This window comes from Heterodontus francisci, chromosome 39 (assembly GCF_036365525.1).
Source record: "Heterodontus francisci isolate sHetFra1 chromosome 39, sHetFra1.hap1, whole genome shotgun sequence".
Taxonomy (NCBI): Eukaryota; Metazoa; Chordata; class Chondrichthyes; order Heterodontiformes; family Heterodontidae; genus Heterodontus; species Heterodontus francisci.
In genome coordinates, this window is record NC_090409.1 from 28,618,338 (window position 1) to 28,645,205 (window position 26,868).

The following is a 26,868-nucleotide window of genomic DNA, read 5'->3' on the forward strand; positions in this document are numbered from 1 at the left end:
AAGAGTTAACCACATTGCTGTGGGTCTGGAGTCACATGTAGGCCAGACCAGGTAAGGACAGCAGAGAAGAGAAGTGCGATGGCAGGACAGAGCGGGATACTGTTGGGGGTGGGATGGCGGAGGCGATCGCAGCCATTGAGGGAGTTTGGGTTTAATTTGTTTTTTGCGACAAATTGAGCAGCGCCATCTTTGTTACTGGCAGCTGCCTGTGACATTGCAAACTGTGATATTTTAGTCGGCGCCATCTTTGTTACTGGCAGCTGCCTGAGATATTGCAGACTGTGATATTTTAGTCAGCGCCATCTTTGTTCCTGGCAGCTGCCTGAGACATTGCAGACAGTGATATTATAGTCGGCGCCATATTTAATACTGGCAGCTGCCTGAGATGTTGCAGACAGTCATATATTAGTCAGCACCATCTTTGTTACTGGCAGCTGCCTGAGATATTGCAGACGCTGACGTTTCAGTCCATGAGGCTGTATTTGCATATGTGCAAGTACTACGCCACCTAGTGGTTGCATTGTCAGCAAACGCCGCCTTAACAAAAAGAGCAAGGAATGCTGGGAATACTCAGCAGGTCTGGCAGCATCTTTGCACAGAGAGAAGCAGAGTTAACGTTTCGGGTCAGAGACCCTTCTTCAGAACTGCCAGTTAACTCTGCTTCTCTCTGTGCAAAGATGCTGCCAGACCTGCTGAGTCTTTCCCAGCATTTCTTGTTTTTATTTCAGATTTCCAGCATCTGCAGTATTTTGCTTTTACGTTAAAAAAGAAGAGGTTGCACGATGCACGTCAAATGAATTCTTGATGTGAGACCAATAAGTTGAGAGGGACGTGAAGAGGAAAATAAGACCGGCAAAGAGAGAATATGAGAAGCAGTTATATAAGAGGATATAACATAAAAGGGAACCCAAAAATCTCTTCGCAGCATGCAAATAGTAAGTGGGTTGTAAGAGGCACGGTGGGGACTATTAGGGACAAACAATGTGATATACACTTAGAGGCACAGGGCAAGACTAGAATACTCATTGAGTACTTTGTATCGCTGTTTACTAAGGAAAAGGATGCTGCAAAATATCGGTAGAAGTGGAGAAGGTAGAGGTAAAGGATGGGGTGAAAATTGACAGGTAGAATGTAGTGGAAAGGCTGGCTATGCTTAGAGTGGATAACTCCCCTGGTCTGGGTGCCTTGCATTCCAAGTTGCAAAAGGAAATGGGAGTGGAGCTGGTGGAAGGACTTGCCATAATCTTCCAAGCATCCCGAGACAAGGGGTGGTACCAGTGGATTGGGGAGTGGCAAATGTGACACCCTTATTCAAGAAAGGGAAAGCAATGGGTGTGATCGATATGGATTTTAAGAAAACATTTCACAAAATACTTCATTAGAGGCTGGTTAACAAAACTGAGGCTCATAGAAAAGGAGGGTCAGTGTCAGCTTGGGTTACAAATTGGCTTAAGTACAGAAATCAGTGCATCATGGCAAATGGTTGTGTTTGAAACTGGAGGATGGTAAATTGTGGTCTTTCACAAGTGTTCGTGCTAGGGACCACACAGAGAGAGAGAGAGAGATAAACAACCTGGATATTGGAATACAGAATAACATTTTACAATTTGCCAATGATACCAAACTTGGAGGTGTGACAGACAAACAGGATGATACCAGTCAACTGCAACAGGACATCGATAGGCTTGCAGTATGGGCAGACAAGTTGCAGTAATACAGAGAAGTGTGAGGTGACGCATTTTGGCAAAAGGGATAGGGAGAGTCAATACAGACTTAATGGCACAGTTCTAAAGAGTGTGAAGGAACAGAGGGACCTGGCGGTGCATGTGCACAGATCTTTGAAGGTGGCAGGACATGTTGAGAGAGTGGTTGGTAAAGCATAGGGGATCTTGGGTTTTATAAATAGAGGCATTGAGTGCAAAAGCAAGGAAGTTCTGCTGAACCTTTATAAAGCTGTAGTTAGGCCCCGATTAGAATACTGAATCCAGTTCTGGTCACCGCACTTTAGGAAGGATGTGAGGGTCCTTGAGAGGGTGCAGAGGAGATTTATCAGAATAGTTCCAGGGAGGAGGGATTTTAGTTCCAGGATTAGGTTGGAGAAGCTGGGTTTGTTCCCCTTGGAGCAAAGGAGATTGAGGGGAGATTTAATAGTAATTATATTACATCTGTGTCACCTGGTTGCAAACCTTCCTCCCTGAAATTGTCACAACCCTTCAGAATTTAGAACATTTTGATGAAATCTCCTCTTTTATTCTCGAAGGAGCACAGCCCCAGTATCTCCATGTAACTGAAGACCCTCATTCCTGGTCTTGTTCTATAAACCATCTCTGAATCCTCTCCAAGGCTTTGAAATCCCACCTGAAGTTTTGTGCCCACAATGGGACATAATATTACAGCTGAGGGTCAACATTTACATTGTCTGTCTTTTATGTTTCTTAACCTAGTTAGTTTGAAATGAGAACGTGAGGCTTAGACTGGACCAGGAGAGAAAAGGATCGTTCAGATACCGCACGTGTTCCATGAAGAGGAATCTCTCCCCCACTCCTGTCCCTCACTGACTCCACTAAACTTCATCCAGTGACACGTCAGCCTGGCCAGTAACTCATCCTCCTCCTGGACCCTCTGCTGCCCCTCTTGTCTGAAAGCTGGGCTTCCAGCTCCAGACGTTAATCTATCACTCTGCATCCCTGCACTCCCTTCCACTGTGGAAATGCACTGCTCCCTGCTTGTCTTTTCACCAGCTGACTGGGAGGATCTTTGTACAAGATCTCCAAATCTTTCCACAATCTCGACACACTGCGGAACCTCTCAGTTGCCCTTTACTAGCAATGGAAGCAAATAGAATCACAGGACGATCCGGTGCAGAAGGAGGCTACACTACACATCGTGCCTCTCTTTGAAAGACCGCTCCAATTAGTCATTCTCCGCCGCTCTTTCCTGCACTTTACCCCCTTTTATCCAATTCCCTTTTGAAAGTTATTCCTGAATCTGCTTCCACCACCCTTACAGGCAGTGCATTGCAGGCCATAAATCCTTGCTGTGTCAATATAATCCCCAACATCTCATTTCGGGCTTTATTGCCACTTATCTGAAAGCTGTCTCCTCTGGTTACTGACCCTTCTGTCACTGGGAATAGTTTCCCCTTACTTACTCCATCAAAACCCTTCAGGACGTTAAACACCTGTGTTAAATCTCCCCTTAACCTTCTCTTCTCTGAGGAGAACAATCCCAGTTTCTCTCGTCTTCCACACAACTCCAGATAAACATCAACACTGGTAGTTTTCAGGTAAATTTCCTCTGCACCCGCTACAAGGCCTTATTAGTTGATCTGTACCCGCTCATTTATTTTTTTATTTAGAGATACAGCACTGAAACAGGCCCTTCGGCCCACCGAGTCTCTGCCGACCATCAACCACCCATTTATACTAACCCTACACTAATCCCATATTCCTACCACATCCCCACCTGTCCCTATATTCCCCTACCAGCTACCCATACTAGGGTCAATTTACAATGGCCAATTTACCTATCAACCTGCAAGTCTTTGGCTGTGGGAGGAAACCGGAGCACCCGGCGAAAATCCACGCAGACACAGGGAGAACTTGCAAACTCCGCACAGGCAGTACCCAGAATTGAACCCGGGTCGCTGGAGCTGTGAGGCTGCGGTGCTAACCACTGCGCCACTCAGCACTCCTGTCCTGTACCCACTCTGTACTCCTGTCCTGTACTGGCTCTGTGCTCTTTCTCCTCCCCCTCTGCCTCTCGTTCTCAGTACAGTAACTGGGATGTGCTGCTGTCACGTGCCAGTTCTGATGCATGTTCCGTGAAACAGGAAGCTCTCTTTCCTTTTTCAGGTGTTGACAGATTTGTGGGGCTTGTTCAGAGTTTTGTGGTCTTCTTGCAGAGTAACTGAATTCTGGGCGTGGATTGTTTCTGCTTGGTGCTGGGGTTCGGGTGAAAGGGTTAAAGTGTCGAGCTGACAGTGAGGATGTGACTGCTGTTTCCTGTTTGGTACAAAGAACAAGAGTGAGGGGCTTCCCCTCCCACAGTTCGCAGGGGAAATGTCTGACTCACAAAGCCCACAGAGGTGAAAGTGTTTGAAAAACATGTTAGTCATAAAGCCATGTGGGAGAGTCAGAATCTATGAGATGAAATCTCCAACAGCAAACACGAACCTCACCCCTCTCCACAAGCATATACAAATGTTCCTTCAACAGAGCAAAATTCCACCCAGCTTTACTCCCCGTCACCTTCAGAACAAACAGTCTCTGAACTGTCACTCAGATAGTCAACTTATGTGTTGATGTAGGAAATGGAAATGTCATTGATCTGAGACACATTGATGGAGAGTGCAGAGCAATCTTTACTCTGTATCTAACCCCTGTGCTGTCCCTGTCCTGGGAGTGTTTGATGGGGGACAGTGTAGAGGGAGCTTTACTCTGTATCTAACCCCTGTGCTGTCCCTGTCCTGAGAGTGTTTGATGGGGACAGTGTAGAGGGAGCTTTACTCTGTATCTAACCCCGTGCTGTACCTGTCCTGGGAGTGTTTGATGGGGACAGTGTAGAGGGAGCTTTACTCTGTATCTAACCCCCGTGCTGTACCTGTCCTGGGAGTGTTTGATGGAGACAGTGTAGAGGGAGCTTTACTCTGTATCTAACCCCCGTGCTGTACCTGCCCTGGGAGTGTTTCATGGGGGACAGTGCAGTGGGAGCTTTACTCTGTATCTAACCCCCGTGCTGTACCTGCCCTGGGAGTGTGCAGCAGTATCACTGGGTGTGAAGGGGCGTGTGTTCTGGGCACTAACACTGGGTGTGCACGATTTGTGCTTTCACTGGAAGCTGCTGAATCTATGCTTGAAATGAGATGAGATGTGATCTAAGACTGACATGAAGTCTGAGGAATGATGATCAGACGTGTTCAGACCTGCTGACTGTGACAGGACTTGCTGGACCTGCCTCCCATTCCACGAAGCTCAGTTCACTCCCGTCACTGGATGATGCTGTTACAGAGGGAGAGGCAAGGTGCGAGGCAATTATTTCAGTCACACTTACCTTGGTGCTGAAGTTGGACGAAGCAGGTGATGAAGAAAATGATGGCACTTTACTTGACTGCGTCTGGAACACAAACAGACACATGCAGTTACCCTCCTGTTGATTCTCTCCACTTTGTCCTCCCAGCCCACACAAACAGCCAGTGACTATCAGCCAACCGAGTTCAAAGGTTCACAGGCAACCACCAGTTAATCAACTTCGACCTTCCCTCCTACTCTCCACTCTCCAAACACACCTTCCCGTTCTGCAACCTGGAACGGTCGGGTTGTCTCACTCCCCCTTCCTTATCAAGAATCTATCCACCTCGGCTTTAAAACATTCAACGTCTCTGCTTCCACCACCTTTTGAGGAATCTCCTCCCTGCTCTCCCCTCCACCCTCCCTGATTCCCCCCTCCACCCTCCCTGCTCCCCCCCCTCCACCCTCCCTGCTCCCCCCTCCACCCTCCCTGCTTCCTCCCATCCCCTCCACAGCCCAGTTAGTTTAACATCGGTGATGGGTAAGGTTGTGGAAACAATAATCAGGGGGAAAAAAAATCAACAGGCACTTGGAGAGATTTGAGTTAATTCAGGAGAGTCAGCACGGATTGATAAAATCTAATATTTTGATGACGTAACAGAGAAGGTTGATGAAGGGAATGTGGTGGATGTTGTCTATATAGATATTAAGAAAGCGTTTGATAAAGTACCACATAAAAGGCTGGTTCACAAAATTGAGGCTCATGGAATAGTCCGATTGGATTAAAAAAAAAACTGGCTTAAGGATGGAAAACAGCGAGTTGTAGTAAATGGTTATTTTTCAGACTGGAGGATGGTAGACAGAGGTGTTCCCCAAGGGTCAGTGCTGGGACCACTGCTTTTTTTGCTCTATATAAATAACTTGGATCTTGGGATACAAAGGAGATTCTCAAAACTTGCTGATACCAAACTTGGGAGGTGTGACAGACACTGAGGATGATATGAATCACCTGCAACAGGACATATATCAGTTAACAGCATGGGCAGAGAGGTGGCAGATAGAGTTTAACACACACAAGTGTGAGGTGATGCATTTTGGCAGAAGGAATAGGGAGAGGCAGTATAGACTTAACGGCACAACTCTGAAGAGTGTGCAGGAGCAGAGTGACCTGGGGGTACATGTGCAGCGATCATTGAGGGTGACAAGACATACTGAGAGAGCGGATAGTAAAGCATGTGGAATCTTGGGCTTCATAAATCGAGGCAGAGAGTGCAAAAGCCAGGAAGTTATGGTGAACCTTTATAAAGCTCTGGTTGGGCCCCAACTAGAATATTGCGTCCAATTCTGGTCACCACACTTCAGGAAGGAGGTGAGGGTCCTTGAGAGGGTGCAGAGGTTTAGAAGGATGGTTCCGGGGATGAGGGATTTTAGTTACAAGGTTAGGTTGGAGAAGCTGGGGTTGTTCTCCTTGGAGAAAAGGAGATTGAGGGGAGATTTAATAGAAGTGTACAACATTAGTCAGGCTTAGACAAGTTAGACAAGGAAAAACTGCTCCGACTAACTAATGGTACAAGGACGAGGGGGCGTAGATTGAAGGTTTTGAGCGAGGGATGCAGGAGGAATGTGAGGAAGAATGCAGTGGGTGGTAATGACCTGGAACTGCCTGCCCACAAGGGTGGTGGAAGACAATCACTGACTTCAAAAGGAAGTTGGGTGGTCACTTGAGAGAGATAAACTCGCAGGGCTACGAGGATCAAATGGGGTAGCGGGACTGACTGGATAGCCCCCTGGAGTGCCCGCAAGGAACCGATGGGCAGAATGGCCTCCTTCTGTGCCGTCAATGACTCAATGCCTCCACAACATGAGTTCGTTCACGAATGCTGTCTTTGGCAGCACTTACCTGCTGATTGCTGTCCGGCCCATTTCTCTCGGGGTCTGAAATTGAGAAAGAGACAAAAGGTTATTATTCATCACTCACACAACACAAGTGTTGGCCAGCATTACTGAGCACAGATAGAGGCAGTGGAATGAGGCTGGAACCCTGGCAGCTAGTCAGTGGAAACAGGAGTCTTCAGTTTCAACTTGCTGCATTCGCCTGTATCCATTGGACGGAGGGAGCGCTGCACAGTCAGAGGGTCAGCACTGAGGGAGTGCTGCACTGTCGGTGGGTCAGTACTGAGGGAGTGCTGCACTGTCGGAGGGTCAGTACTGAGGGAATAATGCACTTTCAGAGGGGCAGTAATGAGGGAGGGCTGCACTGTCGGAGGGTCAGTACTGAGGGAGCGCTGCACTGTCGGAGGGTCAGTACTGAGGGAGTGCTGCACTGTCGGTGGGTCAGTACTGAGGGAGTGCTGCACTGTCGGAGGGTCAGTACTGAGGGAATAATGCACTTTCAGAGGGGCAGTAATGAGGGAGGGCTGCACTGTCGGAGGGTCAGTACTGAGGGAGCGCTGCACTGTCGGAGGGTCAGTACTGAGGGAGCGCTGCACTGTCGGAGGGTCAGTACTGAGGGAGTGCTGCACTGTCGGAGGGTCAGTACTGAGGGAGTGCTGCACTGTCGGAGGGTCAGTACTGAGGGAGTGCTGCACTATGGGAGGGGCAGTACTGAGGGAGTGCTGCACTATGGGAGGGGCAGTACTGAGGGAGTGCTGCACTGTCGGAGGGTCAGTACTGAGGGAGTGCTGCACTATGGGAAGGGCAGTACTGAGGGAATGCTGCACTATGGGAGGGGCAGTACTGAGGGAGTGCTGCACTGTCGGAGGGTCAGTACTGAGGGAGCGCTGCACTGTCGGAGGGTCAGTACTGAGGGAGTGCTGCACTGTCGGAGGGTCAGTACTGAGGGAGTGCTGCACTGTCGGAGGGTCAGTACTGAGGGAGTGCTGCACTGGCAAAGGTGTCATCTTTTGGATGAGATGTTAAACGGAGGCTCTGTCCGTCCCGTTGGGCTTGGTAGCATTTAAGGAAGGGTAGGAAGTCTTCCCGATGTGCTGCTCAAGATTCTTCCCTCAACCAACAACACCACAAATAGATTTTCTGTTTACTGGTTCATTTGCTGCAAAGAATCCTCTTGAACTGACCTGCATAACAACAGTGAGTGTATTCAAAAAGTAATTGATTAGTTGTTGAGTGCGTTGGGGCGCCCTGAGACCAGGATAAGATGCTGGAGGAATGCAAATTCTTGATTTCCTCTGATCCCTAAGGACAGTGATGGAATGGCCCATTGGGTATTGCCAAATTTACTCTGTAACCAACCATCAGGGGAACAGTGCCGAGTCCGAGAGGCCTTGCAGGAGTCTGACACAGCGGGAAACAAAAACTGGAGGGAGTCGGAAACTGTCCATTTCAATTCCCAATTCTCTCCTTTAAACTTCACCAGGACACGGTTAATTGTCTGGGGTTTGGATCACCCCTGTCTCACTGGGCCTGGGTGTGGAGACTGGATCACCCCTGTCACAGTAGGCCTGGGTGTGGAGTCTGGATCACCCCTGTCTCACTGGGCCTGGGGTGTGGAGTCTGGATCACCCCTGTCTCACTGGGCCTGGGGTGTAGAGTCTGGATCACCCCTGTCTCACTGGGCCTGGGTGTGGAGTCTGGATCACCCCTGTCTCACTGGGCCTGGGGTTTGGAGTCTGGATCACCCCTATCACACTGGGCCTGGGGTGTGGAGTCTGGATCACCCTTGTCTCACTGGGCCTGGTGTGTGGAGTCTGGATCACCCCTGTCTCACTGGGCCTGGGGTGTGGAGTCTGAATCACCCCTGTCACACTGGGCCTGGGGTGTGGAGTCTGGATCACCCCTGTCTCACTGGGTCTGGGGTGTGGAGACTGGATCACCCCTGTCTCACTGGGCCTGTGTGTGGAGTCTGGATCACCCCTGTCTCACTGGGCCTGGGGTGTGGAGTCTGGATCACCCCTGTCACACTGGGCCTGGGGTGTGGAGTCTGGATCACCCCTGTCTCACTGGGTCTGGGGTGTGGTGCCTGGATCACCCCTGTCTCACTGGGCCTGTGTGTGGAGCCTGGATCACCCCTGTCTCACTGGGCCTGTGTGTGGAGTCTGGATCACCCCTGTCTCACTGGGCCTGGGTGTGGAGTCTGGATCACCCCTGTCTCACTGGGCTTGTGTGTGGAGTCTGGATCACCCCTGTCTCACTGGGCCTGAGTGTGGAGCCTGGATCACCCCTGTCTCACTGGGCCTGGGGTTTGGAGTCTGGATCACCCCTGTCTCACTGGGCCTGGGGTTTGGAGTCTGGATCACCCCTGTCTCACTGGGCCTGGTGTTTGGAGTCTGGATCACCCCTGTCTCAATGGGCCTGAGTGTGGAGCCTGGATCACCCCTGTCTCACTGGGCCTGTGTGTGGAGCCTGGATCACCCCTGTCTCACTGGGCCTGTGTGTGGAGCCTGGATCACCCCTGTCTCACTGGGCCTGTGTGTGGAGCCTGGATCACCCCTGTCTCAATGGGCCTGGGTGTGGAGTCTGGATCACCCCTGTCTCACTGGGCCTGGGGTGTGGAGTCTGGATCACCCCTGTCTCACTGGGGCTGGGGTGTGGTGCCTGGATCACCCCTGTCTCACTGGGCCTGGGTGTGGAGTCTGGATCACCCCTGTCTCAATGGGCCTGGGTGTGGAGCCTGGATCACCCCTGTCTCACTGGGCCTGGGGTGTGGAGTCTGGATCACCCCTGTCTCACTGGGGCTGGGGTGTGGTGCCTGGATCACCCCTGTCTCACTGGGCCTGGGTGTAGTGCCTGGATCACCCCTGTCTCAATGGGCCTGGGTGTGGAGTCTGGATCACCCCTGTCTCACTGGGCCTGGGGTGTGGAGTCTGGATCACCCCTGTCTCACTGGGGCTGGGGTGTGGTGCCTGGATCACCCCTGTCTTACTGGGCCTGGGTGTAGTGCCTGGATCACCCCTATCTCAATGGGCCTGGGTGTGGAGTCTGGATCACCCCTGTCTCACTGGGCCTGGGTGTAGTGCCTGGATCACCCCTGTCACACTGGGCCTGGGTGTAGTGCCTGGATCACCCCTGTCTCACTGGGCCTGGGGTTTGGAGTCTGGATCACCCCTGTCTCACTGGGCCTGGGGTTTGGAGTCTGGATCACCCCTGTCTCACTGGGCCTGGGTGTGGAGTCTGGATCACCCCTGTCACACTGGGCCTGTGTGTGGAGTCTGGATCACCCCTGTCACACTGGGCCTGGAGTGTGGAGTCTGGATCACTCCTGTCACACTGGGCCTGGGGTTTGGAGTCTGGATCACCCCTGTCTCACTGGGCCTGGGGTTTGGAGTCTGGATCACCCCTGTCTCACTGGGCCTGGGGTTTGGAGTCTGGATCACCCCTGTCTCACTGGGCCTGGGTGTGGAGTCTGGATCACCTCTTTCACACTGGGCCTGTGTGTGGAGTCTGGATCACCCCTGTCTCACTGGGCCTGTGTGTGGAGTCTGGATCACCCCTGTCTCACTGGGCCTGGGTGTGGAGTCTGGATCACCCCTGTCTCACTGGGCCTGGTGTTTGGAGTCTGGATCACCCCTGTCTCACTGGGCCTGGGGTTTGGAGTCTGGATCACCCCTGTCACACTGGGCCTGGGGTTTGGAGTCTGTATCACCCCTGTCTCACTGGGCCAGGGGTGTGGAGTCTGGATCACTCCTGTCTCACTGGGCCAGGGGTGTGGAGTCTGGATCACCCCTGTCTCACTGGGCCTGGGGTTTGGAGTCTGGATCACCCCTGTCACACTGGGCCTGGGGTTTGGAGTCTGGATCACCCCTGTCTCACTGGGCCTGGGTTTGGAGTCTGGATCACCCCTGTCTCACAGGGCCTGGGGTTTGGAGTCTGGATCACCCCTGTCACACTGGGCCTGGGGTTTGGAGTCTGGATCACCCCTGTCTCACTGGGCCTGGGTTTGGAGTCTGGATCACCCCTGTCTCACTGGGCCTGGGTTTGGAGTCTGGATCACCCCTGTCTCACAGGGCCTGGGGTTTGGAGTCTGGATCACCCCTGTCTCACTGGGCCTGGGGTTTGGAGTCTGGATCACCCCTGTCTCACTGGGCCTGGGGTTTGGAGTCTGGATCACCCCTGTCTCACTGGGCCTGGGTTTGGAGTCTGGATCACCCCTGTCTCACAGGGCCTGGGGTTTGGAGTCTGGATCACCCCTGTCTCACTGGGCCTGGGTGTGGAGTCTGGATCACCCCTGTCTCACTGGGCATGGGGTGTGGAGTCTGGATCACCCCTGTCTCACTGGGCATGGGGTGTGGAGTCTGGATCACCCCTGTCTCACTGGGCCTGGGTGTGGGGTTTGGATCACCCCTGTCTCACTGGGCCTGGGTGTGGAGTGTCAGGCGGAGATCGGGAGGGTCGGTGTCGGAGGGAGATCGGGAGGGTCAGTGTTCGGGGGAGATCGGGAGGGTCAGTGTCGGGGGGAGATCGGGAGGGTCAGAGTCGGGGGGAGATCGGGAGGGTCAGTGTCGGGGGGAGATCGGGAGGGTCAGAGTCGGGGGGAGATCGGGAGGGTCAGTGTTCGGGGGAGATCGGGAGGGTCAGTGTCGGAGGGAGATCAGGAGGGTCAGTGTCGGGGGGAGGTCGGGAGGGTCAGTGTCGGGGGGAGATCGGGAGGGTCAGTGTCGGGGGGAGATCGGGAGGGTCAGTGTCGGGGGGAGATCGGGAGGGTCAGTGTCGGAGGGAGATCAGGAGGGTCAGTGTCGGGGGGAGGTCGGGAGGGTCAGAGTTGGGGGGGAGATTGGGAGGGTCAGTGTTGGGGGAGAGATCAGGAGGGTCAGTGTCGGAGGGAGATCAGGAGGGTCAGTGTCGGGGGGAGGTCGGGAGGGTCAGTGTTGGGGGAGAGATCAGGAGGGTCAGTGTCGGAGGGAGATCAGGAGGGTCAGTGTCGGGGGGAGGTCGGGAGGGTCAGTGTCGGGGGGAGATCGGGAGGGTCAGTGTCGGGGGGAGATCGGGAGGGTCAGTGTTGGGGGAGAGATCAGGAGGGTCAGTGTCGGAGGGAGATCAGGAGGGTCAGTGTCGGGGGGAGGTCGGGAGGGTCAGTGTCGGGGGGAGATCGGGAGGGTCAGTGTCGGGGGGAGATTGGGAGGGTCAGTGTCGGGGGGAGATCGGGAGGGTCAGTGTTGGGGGAGAGATCAGGAGGGTCAGTGTCGGGGGGAGGTCGGGAGGGTCAGTGTCGGGGGGAGGTCGGGAGGGTCAGAGTTGGGGGGGAGATTGGGAGGGTCAGTGTTGGGGGAGAGATCAGGAGGGTCAGTGTCGGGGGAGAGATCGGGAGGGTCAGTGTCGGGGGAGAGATCGGGAGGGTCAGTGTCGGGGGAGAGATCGGGAGGGTCAGTGTCGGGGGGAGGTCGGGAGGGTCAGTGTTGGGGGAGAGATCGGGAGGGTCAGTGTTGGGGGAGAGATCGGGAGGGTCAGTGTTGGGGGGGAGATTGGGAGGGTCAGTGTTGGGGGAGAGATCAGGAGGGTCAGTGTCGGGGGGAGATCAGGAGGGTCAGTGTCGGGGGGAGGTCGGGAGGGTCAGTGTCGGGGGGAGGTCGGGAGGGTCAGAGTTGGGGGGGAGATTGGGAGGGTCAGTGTTGGGGGGGAAACCGGGAGGGTCAGTGTTGGGGGAGAGATCAGGAGGGTCAGTGTTGGGGGAGAGATCGGGAGGGTCAGTGTCGGGGCGAGATCGGGAGGGTCAGTGTTGGGGGAGAGATCGGGAGGGTCAGTGTTGGGGGAGAGATCGGGAGGGTCAGTGTCGGGGCGAGATCGGGAGGGTCAGTGTTGGGGGAGAGATCGGGAGGGTCAGTGTTGGGGGAGAGATCAGGAGGGTCAGTGTCGGGGGGAGATCGGAAGTGTCAGTGTCGGGTGTGGGGGCAATAGGAAGGGGCAGCATTAGAAGGGAGATCCTAACGGTGTAGAGGTAGATCGTAAATGTTGCGCAGGAGATCGAAGGGTTGACAGAGAAGATTCGAAATATTGGTATCTGGGTGGGGGATCGGAAGGGTAGAGGAGGGAGATTGGAATTGTCGGTGTCAGGAAGTTCACATACAACACACGAACTGCATTACCCTCATCAACCATCTCCGTTACCTCATCGAAAACCTCAATCAAGTTAGTTAAACACAAGTTCCGAAGTTCCCAGTTCCAAAGAAGGGTCACTGACCCGAAACGTTAACTCTGCTTCTCTTTCCACAGATGCTGCCAGACCTGCTGAGTGATTCCAGCATTTCTTGTTTTTATTTTAGTTAAACACAATTTGTCCTGAACAAATCTGTGCTGGCTTTCCCTGATTAATTCACACTTGTCCAAGTGACTGTTCATTTTGTCCTGGATAAGCGTTTCCCACCACTGATGCTAAACGGACTGGCCTGTAGTTGCTGGGCTTAGCCTCAAATCCCTTTTTGAACAAGGGTGTAACATTTGCAATTCTCCAGTCCTCTGGCACTAACCCTGTATCTAAAGAGGATTAGCTGATTATGGTCAGTGCCTCTGCAATTTCCACCCTTACTTCCCTCAGTATCCTCGGCTGCATCCCATCCAGTCCTGGTGATGTATCAACCTTTAATTACAGGCAGCCTTTCTCATACCTCCTCTTTCACTATGACTTTGGCAGCATCTTCTTCCATGTGAAAGACAGATGTAACGTACTCATTTAGCACTTCAGCCATGCACCCTGTGCCTCCATGCGTAAATCCCCTTTCTGGTCACAAATCGTAGACGCAGTAGGTTTCCTCTTCTCCTATGTGTTAACAACATTGTAAGTACAGCAGGACTGTTTCCTCCTGTCTCTGTGTACTGACAATATTATTAAAATAGCAGGACGGCTTCCTGACATCATTGTCTGTTACACAGCTGGCACAGACTTTTCCTCTTGTATAAATTGTAGTATAATGTGGTAGAGTGGACATTGGGCTGTACACCTCATCACAGGAAGTGATGTAACACCACGTGTGTGGAACCCTCGTGTACAGGCCTAGTAGACGTAAACCACAGTAGTAAGACATGTTTAATAAAGCTCCAGTTTTCTTTAACCACCTGACTCTTCAGATATTCTGTCCTAGTTTCACAGTAAGCAGAATACAATATGGTGGCAGCAGTGGGATTCAAACCCAAACCACTGAAGAGACTGGAAGAATGATTAGCGGCAGTCCAGGTTTAGATTAGATTAGATTAGAGATACAGCACTGAAACAGGCCCTTCGGCCCACCGAGTCTGTGCCGAACATCAACCACCCATTTATACTAATCCTGCACTAATCCCATATTCCTACCAAACATCCCCACCTGTCCCTATTTTTCCCTACCACCTACCTATACTAGTGACAATTTATAATGGCCAATTTACCTATCAACCTGCAAGTCTTTTGGCTTGTGGGAGGAAACCGGAGCACCCGGAGAAAACCCACGCAGACACAGGGAGAACTTGCAAACTCCTCACAGGCAGTACCCGGAATCGAACCCGGGTACCTGGAGTTGTGAGGCTGCGGTGCTAACCACTGCGCCACTGTGCCGCCCACTTACTGCAGTAAGTGTGGCCGAGAGGGAGACACAAGCGGGAAAACTGACCCGTCAAAGCAGCCGAATGCCATGCATGCGGGAAGAGAGAGGGGGAACAGAGAGGGGACAGAGAAAGAGGGACACAGAAAGAGAGAGAGAGGGAGGAATGGAGGAGAGGACAGAGAGAGAGAGGGAGGGGCAGAGAGAGAGGGAGGGAAACAGAGAGAGAGGGAGGGAAACAGAGAGAGGGGGGGACAAAGAGAGAGGGGGGGGACAAATAGAGAGGGGGGGACAAAGAGAGAGGGAGGGAGACAGAGAGAGGAGGGGCAGAGCTACAGAAAGACAGGGGGAAACAGAGAGATGGGGGACAGAGAGAGAGGGGGAACAGAGAGGGGACAGAGAGAGATGGGGGACACAGAAAGAGAGAGAGAGGGAGGAACTGAGGGGAGGACGGGGGGGTGCAGAGAGAGAGGGAGGGAGATGGGGGGGGACAGAGGGAGATGGGGGGAACAAAGAGAGAGGAGGGGGTCAGAGAGAGAGGAGGGACAGAGCTACAGAGAGAGAGGGGAAACAGACTGATGGGGGACAGAGAGAGAGGGGGAACAGAGAGGGGACAGAGAGAGAGAGAGGGGGGACACAGAAAGAGAGAGAGAGGGGAGGAACTGAGGGGAGGACGGGGGGGGGGGTGTGCAGAGAGAGAGGGAGGGAGATGGGGGGGACAAAGAGAGAGGGGGGACAGAGGGACGAGGGACAGAGCTAGTGAGAGAGAGGGGGGAACAGAGAGATGAGGGACAGAGAGAGAAGAGGGACAGAGAGAGGAGGGGACAGAGAGAGAGGGGGGACAGAAAGAGAGGGGGGACAGAAAGAGAGAGGGAGGAACCGAGGGGAGGACAGAGAGAGAGGGGGACAGAGAGAGAGAGGAAGGGGGACAGAAAGTGAGAGGGGGGACAGAAAAAGGAGGGCACAGAGAAAGGGAGGCAGAGAGAGAGGGCGGACAGAGAGTGAGGGGGAATAGAGAGACAGAGAGGGCAGAGGAATAAAATGTGGAAAAATGTGAGGTGATCCACTTTGGTAGGAGGAATAGATGTGCAGAGTATTTCCTAAATGGTGGGCGATTAGAAAGTGTAGATTTACAAAGGGACCTGGGTGTCCTTGTTAATAAGTCACTGAAAGCTAACATGCAGGTGCAGCAAGCAGTTAAGAAGGTTAATGGTATGTTAGCCGTTATTGCAAGAGGATTTGAGTACAGGAGTCGTGAAGTCTTGCTTCAATTGTATAGAACCTTGGTTAGACCGCACCTAGAGTACTGTGTGCAGTTTTGGTCCCCTTACCTTAGGAAGGATATTATTGCCACAGAGAGAGTGTAATGAAGGTTCACCAGACTTGTTCCTGGGTTGGCGGGACTGTCCTATGAGGAGAGATTGGGGAAACTGGGCCTGTATTCTCGAGAGTTTCAAAGAATGAGAGTTGATCTCATTAAAACCTGCAAAATACTGAAAGGGATTGACAGGGTAGATGCAGGTAAGATGTTTCCCCAGGTTGGGGAGTCTAGAACCAGGGGACACAATTTCAAAATAAGGGGGAAGCCACTTGGGACAGAGATGAAGAGAAATTTCTTTACTCAGAGGGTTGTGAATCTTTGGAATTCTCTACCCCAGAGGGCTGTGGAAGCTCAGTCATTGAGTATGTTTAAAGCAGAGATTGACAGATTTCTAAATAGCAATGACATAAGGGGATATGAGGATAGGGTGGGAAAAAAGGCATTGAAGTGGAAGATCAGCCGTGATTGTATTGAATGACGGAGCAGGCTCGATGGGCTGAATGGCCTACTCCTGTTCCTATGTTCCTATGTTCCTAACCTTCATCACCCCATTTGGAAGGTTTTGTTTCAACAGACTACCCTTAGGTATCACATCAGTGCCTGAAATTTTCCCAAGGACAATATCCAGCACTCAATAACCAACGTGAGTTCTCACGACCGAATGTCAAATTCCTCGGACATATTGCGGATGGATCTGGTGGAAGAGTTGATCCACGGAAGACAAGAGCAATCAAGGAGTTTCCAGCTCCAAGACATTACATGGTGCTGAGAGGAAGCACAACCGAGATCATTTGAAAATAAGAAATACTTTTTTCACCGGATATATTAGTTCACTACGACCCTGAGCTGCTCACTGTCATCGCTACAGATGCATCTTCTACAGGACTAGGCGCTGTACTGTTTCAGATACAGACAGATAGAAAGCACGGACCATTTACTACGCAACCCGTTCACTGACAGAGACTGAACAGAGGTACGCAGTGACAGAGAAAGAAGCATTAACGGCTGCAGGGGCTTATGACAAGTTTGCAGACTATGTTATTGGTCTTAACTTTAAGAGAGAGACAGACCCCAATCCTATTCTCAGACGGTACTGCGAACGGAGAGGGCATCTCAGTGCCATTGATGATTTACTCATTTATGACAAGAGATCGGTCATTCCGAGAGTTCTGAGATCAGACATATGACAATGATTGCACCAAAGACATCTGGGCCATCCCGAAATGTCGAGGCAGATCACGATATTCTGTTTTGTGGCCAGGTCTTTCAAAATCACTAGACGAGATGGTATCATAATGTGTCACTTGTGCTTATTCATCATCAGGGAGACAACAGAACCACTGATGTCATCTTCCTTTCCATCAAGACCCTGGGAACATCTTGGGATGGGTCTTTTTGAACACAGAGGTAAAATGTTCTTGGTTGCAGTCGATTATACTCGAGATGGATAAATGACAAGCAACTGCAAGGTCACACTTCTGAAGCAGTGATTACATCATGGAAGAAGATCTTCGCAATGCATGGAATCCCAGACCTTGTAATTTCAGACAATGGACTGCAGTTTGCCAACCGATACTTTAAAGAGTTCACAGGATCATATGGACTTGCTCGTCCCACTAGTTCACCAAGATACCGTGAGGCCAATGGTGAAACTGAACGGGGAGTGTGGACGGTAAAGGCAAAGCTGAGGAAGTACGAGGATGTTCAAATTGCACTTCCGAGCAATTGTTCAACCCCACTACAAAACGGGTCCCGTGCCATGTGAACGTCACGAAGCACGAGACCTATTAGACATCCAACCAGGAGAGACAGTTTGGACCCAAGACCAAAATCGTCATGGAGAAGTGGTGGAGCAGACACCACATCCAAGGTGGAACAGTGTCCAGACACAGCATGGTATGGTGAGATGCAATAGAGCTATAATGGCGATCGTGCAGAAGCAGCATCCTTTCCAGAGGAAACAGCGATTTCCAACATCTAATGGACAGGAGAGGCTGCATTCATTCACAAATCCAGAAGACGACCCGAATGAGGAACCAGATTCATTGACCAATTCATCACTCAGAGAGTGGGAGAAACCTTCCCGCTGTGTTTCCGATGTCACCGTCGCTCAGAGAGTGGGAGAAACCTTCCCGCTGTGTTTCTGATGTTGTCATGACTCAGAGAGTGGGAGAAACCTTCCTGCTGTGTTTACGATGTCACCATCACTCAGAGAGTGGGAGAAACCTTCCCGCTGTGTTTCTGATGTTGTCATGACTCAGAGAGTGGGAGAAACCTTCCTGCTGTGTTTACGATGTCACCATCACTCAGAGAGTGGGAGAAACCTTCCCGCTGTGTTTACGATGTCACCATCACTCAGAGAGTGGGAGAAACCTTCCCGCTGTGTTTACGATGTCACCATCACTCAGAGAGTGGGAGAAACCTTCCTGCTGTGTTTCTGATGTTGTCATCACTCAGAGAGTGGGAGAAACCTTCCCGCTGTGTTTCCGATGTCACCGTCACTCAGAGAGTGGGAGACACCTTCCTGCTGTGTTTCCGATGTCACCATCACTCAGAGAGTGGGAGAAACCTTCCTGCTGTGTTTACGATGTCACCATCACTCAGAGAGTGGGAGAAACCTTCCCGCTGTGTTTCCGATGTCACCGTCACTCAGAGAGTGGGAGAAACCTTCCTGCTGTGTTTCCGATGTCACCGTCACTCAGAGAGTGGGAGAAACCTTCCCGCTGTGTTTCTGATGTTGTCATCACTCAGAGAGTGGGAGAAACCTTCCCGCTGTGTTTCCGATGTCACCATCACTCAGAGAGTGGGAGAAACCTTCCTGCTGTGTTTCTGATGTTGTCATCACTCAGAGAGTGGGAGAAACCTTCCCGCTGTGTTTCTGATATTGTCATCACTCAGAGAGTGGGTGAAACCTTCCTGCTGTGTTTCTGATATTGTCATCACTCAGAGAGTGGGAGAAACCTTCCTGCTGTGTTTCCGATGTCACCGTCACTCAGAGAGTGGGAGAAACCTTCCCGCTGTGTTTCTGATGCTGTCATCACTCAGAGAGTGGGAGAAACCTTCCCGCTGTGTTTACGATGTTGTCATCACTCAGAGAGTGGGAGAAACCTTCCCGCTGTTTTTCCGATGTCACCGTCACTCAGAGAGTGGGAGAAACCTTCCCGCTTTGTTTCCGATGTCACCGTCACTCAGAGAGTGGGAGAAACCTTCCTGCTGTGTTTCCGATGTTGTCATCACTCAGAGAGTGGGAGAAACCTTCCTGCTGTGTTTACGATGTCACCGCCACTCAGAGAGTGGGAGAAACCTTCCCGCTGTGTTTCCGATGTCACCATCACTCAGAGAGTGGGAGAAACCTTCCTGCTGTGTTTCCGATGTTGTCATCACTCAGAGAGTGGGAGAAACCTTCCTGCTGTGTTTACGATGTCACCGTCACTCAGAGAGTGGGAGAAACCTTCCTGCTGTGTTTCCGATGTCACCATCACTCAGAGAGTGGGAGAAACCTTCCCGCTGTGTTTACGATGTCACCGTCACTCAGAGAGTGGGAGAAACCTTCCTGCTGTGTTTCCGATGTCACCGTCACTCAGAGAGTGGGAGAAACCTTCCTGCTGTGTTTACGATGTCACCATGATGCTGAGCATGGGGGAGCTCACTGTGGCACTGAGTGAAGTGACCTGAGCCCAGTACCTGCAGAGGGCAATGTCGAACTGGCACGCATGAGTTTGACTGGCTCTGCACATGCAATGCCATACAGCTGGCCTTCAATCCCAGCAGCAGCAGCTGCTGTCACCAGCAGGGCAACTGTGTCCTCGCAATACTGCAAAGAGCACTCCATGTGAAGTTCAAAGCTCTCGGGCAAACGAGGGGCTTGTGGTTATACCGCAGTGGGTACTACCTCTGATCCAAGGCCAAAGTATTAGCTCTTCAAACATCGGAACCTAAAGCACAGGAGGAGTCCACTCGGCCCGCCATACATGGACTGGCTCTTTGAAGGAGCAACTGTGCTTAGTCCCACACCCCAAGCGCTTTCAGCAGAACCTTTTAAGTTCTTCATCCTCAACACCTTGTCCAACTCCCCTCTAAAATTATTTATGGATTCAGCTTCCACCATCCTATCAATTGAAAGTCTTGCCGAGGGAATGACAACACTTTTTTTCTATATATGTCATTGGTTCCCAAAACTGACCACGACTTCTGGCTATTTCCCCTTCCCCTCGCAGAATGTCCAGCACCTACTTGGTGATATCCTCTCCCCTGGCACCAGGGAGGCAACGGAGGATTCGGGAAACATGGCTTGTGGTTACAGAAACCCGTCCCTAACTATCGAATCCCCTGCGTGCAGTCAAATCACCCATAGTACTGTGGGATTAATTCTTACCGCATTCCTGCAAAGGCGTCCTTATCCTACCTGGTAATCGAAAATGAAACCCAGCTAGTCAGTGCCACTGGCTTGGTGAACGGTGGTGTTAATTGTATATTATTAATTGTGTTTAATTGCATGCAGGTGGTGGAGATTCACTTGAGCCCCTATAAATACACACAGACTAAAACGGTGTTTGTTGGGGTTAGGAGATGTATGCCTGCATTGCATAATTCTGAAAATAAATATAAAAGTGCTTCAAGATTGGCTCCACTTCTATCCTTCACCAATTGGCTTTCTGGATTAAAACACTTGGTTAGACCGCAATGAGACCATTTCGCCTCGTTCTGATCTCCATATATCCTGGTTAGGTCACACTGAGAGCATTGCGCACGGCTCTGGTCTCCATATGCCCCGGTTAGACCACACTCCCCTACTAATTGCAACGCCCCCTCTCTCTCTCCCCTTCTAATCACAACCCCTCCCTCTTCCTTACTAATCACAACCCCTATCTCCTCCACTAATCACAAGCCCTCTCTCTCCGCCCGAATCACAACCCCTCCCTCTTCCCTATTAATCAAAACTTTTCTCTCCCCCACTCTCTCTCTCCTATGAATTGCAACCTCCCTCTCCTTGCCAGTCACAGCCTCTCTCTCTACCAATTGCAGCCTCTCTCTCCCCCCTGCCTATCACAGCCTCTCCCTCTCCTGCCAATCGTAGCCTCTCCCTCTCCTGCCAATCGCAGCCTCTCTCTGCCCCTGCCAATCACAGCCTCTCTCTCCCCCTGCCAATCAGTGCCTCTCACTTCCCCTCCCCCCCCCTTTTTTCATTGTTTACCTTTTTTTGTCAAAACTTGGGCTATTCATTAATAGTTGCAAGGTTTATTAGTAGTAGCAGGGCTTATTAATAACAAATTTTATTTGTAGTACCAAGGTTTATTATCTAATAGACAGAGGATAAACAGCAGGACTGTTCCAACCTTGGGGGTGCACATCCTATGCTATGTGGGAACTCCAGGACACTTGGAGGAAGAATGTGCAGGATTTCAGGGAGAAGGATGGGGAAATGGAACTCGGTGATTTGCTCATTACGAGAGCCGGTGCAGACATGATGGGCCGAATGGCCACCTTCTACGCTATAATCATTCGGTGAGTCGAGAAATCACAGCCTCTCTCTCCTCCTGCCCATCACAGCCTCTCTCTCCCCCTGCCCATTACAGCCTCTCTCTCCCCTGACAATCACAGCCTCTCTCTCCCCCTGCCAATCGCAGCCTCTCTCTCCCCCTGCCCATCACAGCCTCTCTCTCCCCCTGCCAATCGCAGCCTCTCTCTCCCCCTGCCCATCGCAGACTCTCTCTCCCCTTGCCCATCGCAGCCTCCCTCTCCCCCTGCCAATCACAGCCTCTTTCTCCCTCTGCCCATCGCAGACTCTCTCTCCCCCTGTAAATCACAGCCTCTCTCTCCCCCTGCCCATTGTAGCCTCTCTCTCCCCCTGCCAATCACAGCCTCTCTCTCCTCCTGCCAATCACAGCCTCTCTCTCCCCCTGCCCATCGCAGCCTCTCTCTCCCCCTGCCAATCACAGCCTCCCTCTCCCCCTGCCAATCGCAGCCTCTTTCACCCTCTGCCCATCGCAGACTCTCTCTCCCCCTGTCAATCACAGCCTCTTTCTCCCCCTGCCCATCGCAGCCTCTCTCTCCCCCTGTCAATCACAGCCTCTCTCTCCCCCTGCCCATCGCAGCCTCTCTCTCCCCCTGCCAATCACAGCCTCTCTCTCCTCCTGCCAATCACAGCCTCTCTCTCCCCCTGCCCATCGCAGCCTCTCTCTCCCCCTGCCAATCACAGCCTCTCTCTACCCCTGCCAATCACAGCCTCTCTCTCCCCCTGCCAATCACAGCCTCTCTCTCCCCCTGCCCATCGCAGCCTCTCTCTACCCCTGCCCATCGCAGCCTCTCTCTCCCCCTGCCAATCAGAGCCTCCCTCTCCCCCTGCCAATCACAGCCTCTCTCTCCCCCTGCCCATCGCAGCCTCTCTCTCCCCCTGCCAATCAGAGCCTCTCTCTCTCCCTGCCCATCACAGCCTCTCTCTTCCCCTGCCAATCACAGCCTCTCTCTCCCCCTGCCAATCACAGCCTCTCTCTTCCCCTGCCTATCACAGCCTCTCTCTCTTCCTGCCAATCAGAGCCTCCCTCTCCCCCTGCCAATCACAGCCTCTCTCTCTCCCTGCCCATCACAGCCTCTCTCTTCCCCTGCCAATCACAGCCTCTCTCTCTTCCTGCCAATCACAGCCTCTCTCTCCCCCTGCCAATCACAGCCTCTCTCTCTCTGGCAATTTCCCCCCCTCCCCCCAACTTCAGCCTGCTGTTCCATTCAATACAATCAAGGCGGAGCTTCTCCCTCAGCTCCACTTTGTTACCCGTTCCCCATATCCCTTGCTTCCCGGAGAGATCAAAAGTCTAGCCAACTCAGTCTTAAATATACTCAACAATGGAGTATCCACAACCCTCGGGGGGTCGAAAATTTCAAAGATTCACAACCCTTTGTGTGAACAAATTTCTCCTCATCTCAGTCCTGAACGATCGGCCCCTTATTCTGAGACAGTGGCCCCCGCATTCGAGATTCCCCGACCAGCGGAAACAAACTCTCAGCTTCTACCTTATCCAGCCCCCTCGGAATCTTGTCGGTTTCAATATCACCTCTCATTCCTCTAAACTGTTGAAACCTCAGGCCCAATTTACTCAGCATTGGACAACCCTCTTGTCCCAGCGAACAATCTAGTAAACCTTCGCTGTACCACTTCCCAAGCAAGTATATCCTTCCTTAGATATGGAGGCCAAAACTGCATACAGTGCTCCAGGTGTGGTCTTACCAAGGCCCTATACAATTAGAACATAGAACATTAGAACATAGAACATTACAGCGCAGTACAGGCCCTTCAGCCCTCGATGTTGCGCTGACCTGTGAAACCATCTGACCTACACTATTCCATTTTCATCCATATGTCTATCCAATGACCACTTAAATGCCCTTAAAGTTGGCGAGTCCACTACTGTTGCAGGCAGGGCGTTCCACGCCCCTACTACTCTCTGTGTAAAGAAACTACCTCTGACATCTGTCCTATATCTATCACCCCTCAACTTAAAGCTATGTCCCCTCGTGTTTGCCATCACCATCCGAGGAAAAAGGCTCTCACTATCCACCCTGTCCAGCGCTCTGATTATCTTATATGTCTCTATTAAGTCACCTCTTCTCCTCCTTCTCTCTAACGAAAACAACCTCAAGTCCCTCAGCCTTTCCTCGTGAGACCTTCCCTCCATACCAGGCAACATCCTAGTAAATCTCCTCTGCACCCTTTCCAAAGCTTCCACATCCTTCCTATAATGCGGCGTCCAGAACTGCACGCAATACTCCAGGTGCGGCCTCACCAGAGTTCTGTACAGCTGCATCATGACCTCGTGGCTCCGAAACTCGATCCCCCTACTAATAAAAGCTAACACACCATATGCCTTCTTAACAGCCCTATTAACCTGGGTGGCAACTTTCAGGGATTTATGTACCTGGACACCAAGATCTCTCTGCTCATCTACACTACCAAGAATCTTCCCATTAGCCCAGTACTCTGCATTCCTGTTACTCCTTCCAAAGTGAATCACCTCACACTTTTCCGCATTAAACTCCATTTGCCATCTCTCAGCCCAGCTCTGCAGCCTATCTCTGTCCCTCTGTACCCTACAACATCCTTCGGCACTAATTTCAGCAAGATTTCCTTATTCGTGTACTCCAATTCCCTTGCAATAAAGGCCGACATGCCATTTGCCTTCCCAACTGCTTGCCATACCTGCAGGTTAACTTTTTGTATTCCAAATCACTCTGTACATCAACATTTAAAAGTTTCACGCCTTTTATAAAACTTTTCTATTATTACTACCCAAGTGAATAACCTCAAATTTCCCCACATTATGCTCCTTGTTAACCTGTTACTCACTTTACCCGTCTACATCTCATTGCAGCCTCTGTGTGTCTTCCTCGCAGTTTACATTCCCACCTCGCTTTTATTATCAGCAAACTTCGAGACATTACTCTTGGTCTCTTAGTCTAAGTCATTAACATAGATTGCAAATATTTGAGGCCGCAGCACCCTTGAGACATACAAGATTGTGAAAGGGCTTGATAGGGTAGACACTGAGAGATTGTTCCCACTGGTCAGGGAATCTAAAACACGGGGGACACAGTCTCAGGATAAGGGGCTGATCATTCAGGACTGAAATGAGGAGAAATTACTACGCTCAAAGGGTTGCGAATCTTTGGAATTCTCTACCCCAGAGGGCTGTGGAAGCTCAGTCATTGAACATTTTTGATGTGCAATTTATGTTTTCTGCTGTGAAGACAGACACAAAATATTTGTTCAAAGTCTCTGCCACTTCCTTATTTCCCATGACAATTTCTCCTGTCTCTGTCTCTGTCTCCAAAGGGAGCAATACTTACTCTAGCTACTCTCCTTTCTATATACTTGTAAAAGCTCTGACAATCTGTTTTCAGAATTCCTGACTAGTTTACTCTCATTCTATTTTTTCCCCCCCTCTTTGTCCACATTTGGGCTGCCCTTTGCTGGTTTCTATAACACCCCCAATCCTCAGGCTTATTACTATTCTTTGCGAGACGATAAACCCCAATGCCCCTGCCAATTGTTAGGGTCTGTAGTTCTGTTATTGGATGATAAATAACTTGGTAGTTCAAGATAATCGAGTGAACAGGTATTGGGTGTCAATTAGCTCATTGTATTCAGGTGTGTATATATAGAGAAGAGCCAGCCAGCACTGGCTGGTGATGTTGTTTGGAGTGCAGAAGTAAGCTCTGTGACAAGCAATGAACAATCTCCACCAAAGCTTCCTAGTCTCAGCGTCTTCTTCACAAACAGGCCTGGAAGTTTCTCCAACACCAATCACAATTTGTGTCTACCCCCCCTCAGCAATCACAGTCTCTCTCTCTTCCCCTATCTGGCACTGTGACCCTTGCCCTTGGTCCCGAGTCTCACTCTGTGACAGAGTTCAGTTGAAGTGCACGGGCTCCTTCATCAATGTACTTCTTCTTTCAGGATATTCTCAAGTCTTAGAAACCACTTTCTCTTTTCGAGTCTAATCCCCACTTATGTTACACACTTGGAATAGGAAGCGGGCTGCTTAGGTATTTGCACGTTTCAGTAGTGGGTTCCCCACCCATTTGATAATTGTTGACTGTGACAAGATCGTCCACCTTGTCCTGTACAGGCCAGAGGACAAGGCCTGCGTTTGAAGCAGGGGAACGTCAAAACTAATCTTGACGAAACAGTATTTCAGCGAGCGAGTGGTCAAGCTATGAAACATGTTGCCTATGGAGATGTGGGAGTCGACAGTGTTGGTTCATCCCGATGTAAATGAGATCAATTTCTCACAGAAAATTTTGGGATCCAGTATGTGAGTAAGTTAAGACAGGACGTGGTGAAGGTGGCATTCTTGGGACAAACAAGAAACGTTCAACCTAAGGTTACTAAAGCCCTCTGCCACTGGACTCGTGACTGGGTCTGTTGTACACTAATTGATAGACATTAATTACTAGGGTTAGCAAGCAACTCCACATTTTGAAAAAAACGTAGACTCATGACTAAGGTCAGAGCATGTGCAGCTAGGGGACAAAGTAGCTGGTCAAAACAGAAATCAGAAAACAGCGAGTAGGGTTTGGGATGCACACATAATAAAAGCAAACGGTAAATGGCACCTGAAATCATAATGGCAAATTAGTTCCTATATAGGTAAACGCGCGGCAGTGAACTTTGGTGGAAAAACCAGGAGGCTCATACCGCTTGGAAAGTCAGGCTAGTAATTGCAAAGGGATCTGGGGGTACAGATAGGCAAATTAACACAAGTCGGGACACACGTTAATAAGGCCATTATAAAGCAAAGCAAATTGTGGGATTCATTTCCAGAGGAATGGAATTGTAAAGCAGAGAAGCTATGCTTAAGCATAGACAGAAATGTGGATAGACCACAGAGTACTGAGCACAGTTCTGGTCTCCAGATTGCAAAAAGGGTATAGAGGCACTGGAGAAGCTGCAAAAGAAAAGAAAAAAAAGATTTACAGGATAATGCCAGAGCGGAGAGATTATAACTATCAGAAAAGACTGAACAGGCTTAGGCCCAGAGGTGAATAGCATCAGGTAAGTTTAAGGGGGAAGAACAAAAGGAAAGGCTGATATTCTGAGATGAAGAGGGGTGAGAGGAAGTTCATGTGGAGCATAAACACCAGTATGGACCAGTTGGGTCAAATGGCCTGTTTCTGTACATTCCATCTAATTCTGTATACCAGGACGATAGAAGGTGAACTAGGACCTTGGTCCCTTTTCCATTTAGACCTATGGTCTAATGTTCCCTGCTCAACGCGGCTGCTATGAAGGGATGCATGGGAAAGAGTCAGTCTCAAACATCCCCACACACCACACTACACCTCACTGCACCATCTGCCTCAATCACCTGCCCTTAACTCATTCCAAGCACTGACTGATCAGTGACCAGCTCACAACAGAAAACACCCCTAATATGGGAGGCACACATTACTGGCGGGTGCGGGTGCACTGGACGTGGGGAATTAGACAAGGAGAATGAAAAGACATTGGGACAGGGGTGAGGTGAGAGAGAGACAATGACACAGATGGGAGAGTGGAGGGGACGTGTCTGAGGGTGAG

General features: G+C 51.0%; 1 protein-coding gene across 1 annotated transcript in view; it reads right to left on the bottom strand.

Annotated features, from left to right (window-relative positions):
- The window catches only part of LOC137352858 (POU domain, class 2, transcription factor 2-like), a 991,936-nt gene that overhangs the window by 39,689 nt on the left and 925,379 nt on the right, over positions 1 to 26,868 (bottom strand). The window contains exons 3-4 of the mRNA XM_068018710.1: positions 6,910 to 6,944; positions 5,053 to 5,115 (exon numbers count right to left, since the gene is read on the bottom strand). Coding sequence (XP_067874811.1) covers positions 5,053 to 5,115; positions 6,910 to 6,944 — 98 coding nt within the window. The remainder of the gene's footprint in view (positions 1 to 5,052; positions 5,116 to 6,909; positions 6,945 to 26,868) is intronic.